Source organism: Mesoplodon mirus, assembly GCF_964341445.2.
Source record: "Mesoplodon mirus genome assembly, chromosome: 13".
NCBI classification, from domain to species: domain Eukaryota; kingdom Metazoa; phylum Chordata; class Mammalia; order Artiodactyla; family Ziphiidae; genus Mesoplodon; species Mesoplodon mirus.
The window spans coordinates 29192928-29201940 of NC_138989.1; the positions used below are offsets into that span (position 1 = coordinate 29192928).

General features: G+C 49.6%; 1 protein-coding gene across 1 annotated transcript in view; it reads right to left on the reverse strand.

Moving 5' to 3' along the window:
- Window positions 1–8727, reverse strand: part of GNAL (G protein subunit alpha L) — an 85688-nt gene extending 76961 nt beyond the window's left edge. Inside the window, exon 1 of the mRNA XM_082640725.1 lies at window positions 8228–8727. Within this exon, the coding sequence (XP_082496851.1) occupies window positions 8228–8525 (298 nt within the window). The 5' untranslated portion in view covers window positions 8526–8727. The remainder of the gene's footprint in view (window positions 1–8227) is intronic.
- Window positions 8728–9013: the final 286 nt, after the last annotated feature.

A 9013-nucleotide genomic window follows, 5' to 3' on the forward strand; every position in this document is an offset into this window, starting at 1 on the left:
CTAGATTTATTGTGATCATTTCACAATATAGACAAATACTGAATCATTTCGTTGTACAACTGAAACTAATATAATGTTTTCTGTCAACAGTATCTCGATTAAGAAATACTAAAAGTAACCTCCTAAAAAAAAAGAAAGAAAAGTTTGCCACTTGACCCTGTGGTCTTGGTCTAGAGCCTCGGTCAACCCTACAGTCCCCACCTGCTGGGGTGCAGCGGGGGTGGGAACGAGGGGACAGGGCGCCTGCCGGGCCAGCGCTTACACTTGCCTGTCACCATCTGACCTTAGCCTGACATTCACGCCTTTACTGAAAAACATGCCTTCAGGCACGTGCAGGACACTGGAGACGCAGCAGGAAACGCGAAGGATGAGGTCTCTGGCCCCAAGAGGTTACTGGCGTCAACGCTAAGCAAACACGTGAATGAAAATGTAATTCAAAATGGGGTAAGTTTTGTGAAGGAAATAGCTGCCCAGGGAAGGAAAAAATGGGCATCAAATAAGGCTTCTCAACAGAGAGAGTAACAACAAGGCAAGATGTGAAGCTAAGACGCGTTCACGCAGGTGCAAGAAAAGGGGACCCGTTCTCCAGGCAGAGGGACCAGTGGGGGGGGCAGAAATGGCAGGGACAGAGGGACTGAGACAGACGGTGTGACGTGCCCTGAAGGGGCGGTGCTCGGTGATATTTCACACACACAGACACACACACATACACACAGAGACACACAGACACACACACACACAGACATGCACACTCAGACACACCCACAGACACACACACACACACACACATACACACAGAGACATACACACACATGCGCGCGCGATGGCAGACACGTGGTCGGGTCCTGAAGGGCCTAAGAACAGCCTGACGTTAGGCGGGGAATCTCGTTCTCTCTCACGTCTCAGGAGAAAATGCTCCATCTCTCCACATTAGAGGACGTGAACCTTCCAGCCCACAAACGTCACATCCTAGGTGTCATTTCCAGGATTTTAGAAATATGGCTTAAATATTGTATTTGCTGCCAAACACCAAATTATCAGTACAAAGACCAAAGAGCAAATCAAAACTCTGATGCCTGAGATCTCTTCCCTACTAGTGGTTCTGACATTTCTTGTTGAGATTTCATCTGCTCCCTGGTCCACCCCTACCAGTGTTTAAACCTCAGGACTTTAAGTGATGCCTATGGTTTCTCCCAAGAGAGGAGAAATCACTGTCCCTTACCTGTGGGCTCCCAAGGAAACAACCTGCCTTCGAAATGCCTAAGAGTCTTTAGCTTGCAATAGTGCTTGGGATTATACATCATGAAACTCACTGTCTAAGACAGGAATCCAGGAATATTTTCATTTTCTTACAGTGATATAGCAAAACTCTATGTTTCTGTCCGTTTCATCACTGTAAGGAAACAGAAGAAATTATGAAGAAATCAATGTCTTTTTTCAAAGATTAATGGTGAAATTAAGTTTAGAAATAATTTTAGAAAATATTAAATGCATTTATCTTAAAATGCACCTTTGAGGTTTGGGACAAGAACAGATACCAGTTAGAAACAATGTTAAGCTCTCACTTGAGCTGTCCACCCAGAACTGTTACCAGAGCCTCTTTCCTCTGGGCTCCTGAGACTTTGTGAAGTTGGAGCCGCTGGTGAACACACAGAAACAAGACCCGGGACAGACAGAGCCTGGCTGACACCTCCTCTGCCTCTAACTTAGGCTGTTTGAGCTGGAATTCTATCACAGTAGAAAGAGTCTGGATGAAAACAAGTGACTATGATTTCCCTACACGGTTGGCCCAATGAATGGCTTCCTATCAGCCTTCTGCCTTTGAGTTTCAGCTTTACAACTTCAGTTTGGGATCCTGTTTTAGAGAGAAGATAGGGGAGAACAGAACAGAAAAGTAGCAAGGCAGCAGGGGACCCGGTAACAAAACAGTTTATAGTTTAATGATTTCCAGTGTGGATGTTCCCGCGACGCCTGGCATCACCCCGGAGCTCAGTAAGTGGCTAGAGAAGCAGTTAACCTGACCACACCCCCCCTTTCACTCTGACCACATGGCAGAGAGATTAGCTACACCACCCTTGTCCTCACTCATATACCACGGTCCCACTTCAGCGTCTGGCGTTTAATCTTTGGGATCATTAGAACACAGATCCTACAAATGGTAAGTAAGGATCTTTGTATTAAACATATTAAATTTCGGTATGGTGTAGCACAGCGGTCCCCAACCCTTTTGGGACCAGGGACCGGTTTCATGAAAGACAATTTTTCCGCGGATGGTGGCGGGGGGGTATGGTTCAGGCGGTAGTGAAAGCGATGGGCAGATGAAGCTTCGCTTGCTAGCCCATCACTCACCTCCTGCTGGGCAGCTCGGTTTGTAACAGGCCGGGATGGGTATGGGTCCACGGGCCTGGGGTTGGCGACCCCTGGTGTAGAAAGCCATAATTTATTATCTCATTCTATAATTAGAATTGTCCCTCTTTTGAGTTTTGATCTATCCTTTTAAAAAATCCTTTTAAAAACAGCAAACATTTATTAAGCCTCTACTATATGCTAGGCACTATTTTTAAGGGCTTTATCTTAAAAAAGTAAAATTTAAATACATTGAAATGCATAGATCTTAAGCATACAGTTTGATAAGTTCTCACATGTTTACACCTGTGTAATCACTGTCCCACCCAAGATAGGGAACATTTCCATGACCCCAGAAAGGTGCTTCACGACTTTTTCCAGAAATCTGACCCCTGAAACTACTGTTCTGATTTCTATTACCATCGACTGGCTTGACCTCTTCTAGAATTCAGTATAAACAGAATCATAAGTAGATACTCTTTTGCACGTATACATAACACTCAAAAATCCCATCCATGTTGCTATGTTATCAATCAGTACTTTTTTTATTGTTGAGTATTTCATTGTATGAATATACACAGTATGCTTATTCATTCTCTGGTTAGTGACAATTTGAGTTGTTCCCAGTTTTCTGCTATCTTGAATAAAGCCGATAGAAGCATTTTGTATAACTTCTTATAATAAATGCATATTTTCATTTTTCTGCTGTAAATTCCTAGGAGTGGTATCGCTGGATCATAGGATGTGTGTTTAACGTCATAGAAAACTACCCAGTAATTCTGGGAAGTGACTGTACAATTGTCCTTGTGCCACCAACAGAGAGTGAGGCTTTGGCATCTAGATCAGGGCTCAGCAAACTTTGGTTTGCAGCCTGTTTTTGCATAGTCTGTGAGCAAAGACTCCATAAGTGGTTGGGAAAAAAAAAAATCAAAGGAATAGTATTTCATGATTTAAAAATTTAAAAATTACATGAAATTCAGATGTAAGCATTTATAAATACAGTCTTATTAGAGCACAGCCCCACTCGTGTGCTTATGTGTGGTCTATGGCTGCCTGCATGGTGCAGCAGAGCTGACTAGGTCCCATGGCCTGCCCCTCATAGAGAAAGTCTGCTGACCCTGTTTTATATCCTGGTCAGCACTGGAACTGTGGGTCTGTAGGCCACCCTGGTAGGAGTGAACTGCTGTCTGTGGTTTTAATCTGCATTTCCTTGATGACCAATCATGCAGGCAGTGTACTGGTTTTTCACGTATCTTCTTTTGTGTACCGTCAGCTCCAAGTCATTTGCCCGTTTTTGTTTTTTGGCCACATCTTGTAGCTTGTGGGATCTTAGTTCCCTGACCAGGGATCGAACCCGGGCCCCTGGCAGTGAGAGCTCGGAGTCCTAACCACTGGACCACCGGGGAATTCCCTGTTTGCCTGTTTTAATCGGGCATCTTTTTACGTCAGTCTGTAGGATTCCTTTCTTTGTTCTGGAAACAAGTGCTCTGCAGGTGCATGCTCTGGGGATGTTTTCTCCCAGTATGGGTGGGGCCCCGCTGGACCAAGAAATCCTACGAGGTGGTTTATGATCCCATTTCACAGATGAGGAAAGCAAGTAACTAGATTTTTTTTTTTTTTTCTGAAGAGGAATATGAATACTTTCCTTTCCCGGCTGAACTGGAATGTTTTTGTCTAAACCCTGGTTATTATGCTCCAGGCCTTCCCTGCCCATCCAGAATCGTTATTGTGCCCAAGCCCAAATGGGAGCAGTTTCTTCTAAGAAAACACCACCCGCCAAAGGGGGAAGTGGGTCTGAGTATTAAATAAACATCCTCCATTAGGGCACAGGGAAGTGCATCAGACCAGCTGCGTCTCTGCCCGCCTTTCAGGCCAGACAGCACCGATCGATGGATAGCTGGTGTGCAGGACACTGTTATATTAAATTAAGAAATGATTCTAAAGTAAAGTACCAGGTACTTTAGAGCTTTTGAGAGAGAGAATTACATAACCATCCTTCCTGGCCCAGGAGGGAAGGACGGACAGAAAACGGCCATCTCCCCCTGGGTTTTGCTGCTTCTTTCCAGCACATGGAATTTCCTTGTACATGAAAAGCTCTAATAGCCAAATGAGAGGGCCCAACCTCACCTTCCAGGGGGACACCATGAAGGCTGACGGGGCGTCATGACTAGACTGTGGATGCAGCTGGCGTGGGGCAGGTGCCGGGTTTCGATGGTGGAAAATATGCTGGGCGTTTTGCTGTGCATTTGCTCCAAGTGCAACCTTAATACACTGTTTTCTGACAAACCCCTCAAAATGGAAAAAAAGAATCCCTGGTCCCATTTAAAAACAAATCTATTCTATGAGTGTACTTTGATCTTTCGGTGACCTCCATGCGGCCTCCCTTCCTCCAGGCCCTGCTCCGTCCTGCTAGCGGACTGGGCGTGATGGCGCTGGTGCCCTTGTCTTTGCACTAGGCCACGGAGATGCCTCTCTGCTGACCCCCCTGGGCAGGAGCTGCTGAACTCACAGGTGGGTGGCCCGAAACACGGCCCAACATCCTTTTGAACACAGGCCATCCCCACATCAATGACAGATTAACTCCAACTTAAACCCTCCTGGGCTGTGCTTCCTTCGAGGGAGAGGTGTAGGTTCAGGGTCCGTCCACACTGGCCTTGGAGGTCCACGGCCCCACCTGCTCGTTCTCACTGCACCATCCCTTGGGCCACATCTGCTTCCTGAGTCTTGCTCCACTGATTTGAAACGGGGAGCTTTGTGTCTGCAGGATGCTGGTGATAGTTTATACAATAGAGTGATACAGAAGCTGTGGCTGCATCTTCTCCCCGGGCTGTAAGGACATGTTGTGCATGTGAGTTTGGAAAAGCCAAGGCACAGCCAGAGCATCTGGAATTTCTCCTGAGTTTAAAAGCCATGGGACTACAGGAGGCTGGGGCAGGACAAGGCAGCAAACTGAAAGGGTGGCGTCCTGGGGGATCCATGCAGCTCAAGTCCACTGCATGACTCAAGAAAAGAGACATTTATCTGAAAAAAAGTGATCAAAACCCCCCAGTGGAGAACATTCCATTTTCTGTGACTGTACCAAGTACTTCCTCTTAGAGACACAGACAGAGGTCAAGCCAGCGTTCTGGTTTCTACCAGCAGCCAAGTACAAGAGAAAGGCAGCAAGTGTCCCACAGAGACTGCTTCCATCTCAAGAGATGTATTCCTGGCAGAGAAAGACCAAACACACAGGAAAACAACAGGAAATAATAGAAGGAAGCAAAAAACATGAATCTTAACCACGGTTGGCCATTTTAAATTTGCATAATTATCTGGGAAAAAGGATAATATCAAATGAATACTTTTCCAATCAGAATGTAGTGAACAAGAATTTACATCATAGTCAACAAAAGAGGCGGAAGAACAGTCAGTGGCATCTACTGTCATGACTGTGTCATGACCCTATGAGCTCAGCTGCAGATTCACTTGAAGGATGGGGAACCTGGCTTCGCTTGCTGTGTGTACAGTCAGATTATATATTTTGATCCCACACCCAGTCTTGTCAACTACGTTTTGCTGGTGTTGACCTGGGGCCACTGCCCATACAGCCCAGTGCTCGGCCTGCGGAAATGTCCCTTTAGCTTGGGAGAGATCCGACGGAGGTGAGACTTGGTGGCCTGTGGGCCACAGCAGGCACATAGATTGTGTTTTATTAATTTGAGCCAACGGTTAAAAATAAGGAGGTTTCAGATGAAAATGAGCATTTCCCTCTTATTCTGGAAATTCAAGACCCGGCAACACTGGGCCTGCATTCTCACAAGGTGACAGTGGGATGAAGCTAGGATGCACTGTCCCTGTTAGACCGACACCTGGTCTGGACTAAATGTCACCTTGACAGGACAGTTTGTGTTGCACTCTTGCTGTCACTGGTGGGAAGATCCACGACACTTTCCCCCCAAAGTGTGAGTCACCTGACTATGCATCATGTCAGATATGATGCTGACACACAAGGCTGAGGCAGTGTCTTTAAAGGGACAGTCTCTCAACATGTTATAAGAAACTGCTCACCGTTCAAGTCTTTAGATCTCACCTCCCAGGACCCTTTCACAGAATCGTTAACTTTAAAATTTTTTCTATATATTGAGCATCTTCTGCTTCACATATCCTTTTAGACACTTCTGTCCGGCTACACAATCACATGAAAACAACATTACATTGCCAGAACTGTAGACCTTATTTGTTTTTCTCTTATCTCTTGAGACCACAATTCTCTCCTTTTTGAGTTATTTTAATTTGGTGCATTAAAAGAAATTTGGCTGGAGTAATTTCTGATTTCTTTCCAGAAGAATATGTGGTTGGGGATGTACTTTGAGCACTTGTATGTTTGGAAATCTATTTTCCCCTCACACTCACACACACACACACACACACACACACACACACACACACACAGTGGGTTAACGAGGTACCAGGTTCTAGGATCACCATTCTGTATCTTCAGACCCCCTGGAAACATTGTTCTGCCCTGCTCCAGAAGTTAGCACTGTAGATAACTCTGCTTCTGATGTGTCCTCTTCCCTTTTCAGGTAACCTGATCACTTCTATATTTTTTGTTCTTTGTTACTCCAAAAAAAGTCCCTTTATGTTAGAATTCAGATATTTCACCGGATACAGCAGCTAGGTTTGTGTTGTTTCAGTTATTCATTCTTGCAATGGTGAGCCCTTTCAAAGCCGAAGACTTCGTTGTCCTCGAGATCTTAAGGAAAAGTCTCACTCATTTATAAGCAGGGATCTTCCTCCATCGTGGGCCGGGTTCTTTCTTTGTGCCCAGGAGGGCACAGAACTCAACAATTATTCTGCCTTATAGGTCACAAAATTGGGGTCAGAAGCCCACGTCTTGCTTTTTTTTCCGCCCTAAACTTTATTTTTTATTTTTGAATTTTTTTTGCGATACGTGGGCCTCTCACTGCTGTGGTCTTTCCCGTTACGGAGCACAGGCTCCGGACGCGCAGGCTCCGAACGCGCAGGCTCCGGACGCGCAGGCTCCGGACGCGCAGGCTCAGCAGCCATGGCTCACGGGCCCAGCCGCTCCGCGGCATGTGGGATCCTCCCGGACCGGGGCACGAACCCGTGTCCCCTGTATCGGCAGGCGGACTCTCAACCACTGCGCCACCAGGGAAACGCCCCCTTCTAAACTTTAAAAGCCACAAGTAGCATGAGGAACCCAGGCTTTGAGAGCACAGAGAACGTCCCCGAGTTGTTCACGGGAAAGACTGTTCCGCTCGCTGAGAAATGCCAGCAAACGACGCGGTCTGTACCTTCAAGCACCGGTGGTGGTGTGCCCATTTTCTTGTGTGCAGGTGGCACAGCGAATGTTTCTGAAGGAGGAGCAAACATTACGACGGCACCAGGCTCGAACCTACTCAGTGAGACAGAAGGACCGTACCCTGGGCTCTGGAAGTTATTTCTCCAAAGGGGACAAGCCACACCCACCAATGTAAAGGCCTCGTGCACTTGCTTTTACTCGCGCCCTTAGAACAAAGGCCGCCGCTGAGGAGGTGAGGTGCACGAGGCCCCTCCGCGGCTGCACGCCCTGGGGATGAACCGAGTGAGGACGAAATTCCCGGGCAGGCTCCTTAACCGGTAACAAGTGAGCCACGGGCCCGGATGAGACGGTGTGGAAAAGAGCAGAGTCACCGGGCAGCGAGTTCGCGGCCCAGTCACTCAAGTGGACGCTGTCAGGTAAGAACCACTCTAGACCCGAGACCGAACCAGCGGGGCCCGCGTACGCCTCGAGCCCGGTTCCCAGCCCAGCGTGCGCCCGGCTCCGCGCCCCGCCCCCCGCGCCTCCCGTCCCGTGCGTCCCGCCCCGCGCCCGGTTCCCCGCGCCCCCCGTACCCACCGAGCAGCAGCAGCCGGTGAGTCCGCCGCAGGTCGCGCTTCTGCTCGCGGAGCCGGCGGTCGATGCTCCTGCTGACCCGCCTGGCCTCGCGTTCCTCCGCGCGCTGCTGGTCCGCGCGCCGCCGCCTCTCTTTCTGCGCTGGGGTCCGCGCCGCGCCTGTCCCCGCCGGGGTCCGGACCGGGGTCGGGACCCGGGTCAGGTCCGGGTCCGGGGTCTGGTCTGGGCCCGACCGCGCCCCCTCCAAGGGCGGCTCCGGGTCCCCGAAGAGCAGCGGCCGGAGGCTGTGGCACAGCCCCATGTGGGCGCGGGGCGCGGGGCTCACGCCGGGGCCCCAGCCGAGGGACGGGAGGGGGTTGCACGCGGACCCGGCGCGGCGCTGCAGCCTGCAGGCTGAGGGGCACGGATGAGGCGGGTCCCCGGCCCCTCACTGCCCCCGAGGGCCATTCCGCGTTTTCCGCTGGTGTAGGGGGCGGCGACCGCCCCGGCAGTAGATCACCTGACATCGCGGACCTCGGGCCGGACGGGCAGCCCAGAGCCCCGCCCGGCCCCCTTACCGTAAATACCGCCGCCTGGCCACTCTCCCCATTACCGTAAGTACCGCCCCTCGTCTCAGTTCCCGTTACCGTAAAGACTGCTACCCGAGCCCGGTGCGCAGCTGCGGACAGTGCCGCTGAGGCCGTGGCGGTGCCGCCGCCGCCCGGAGCTGCCATTGCAGCTCTTAAAACACCTCCGTGGCTGTGATCTTGGACAGTGGTCAATAGGATCGGAGAGCCAGGTAAAGGGGTG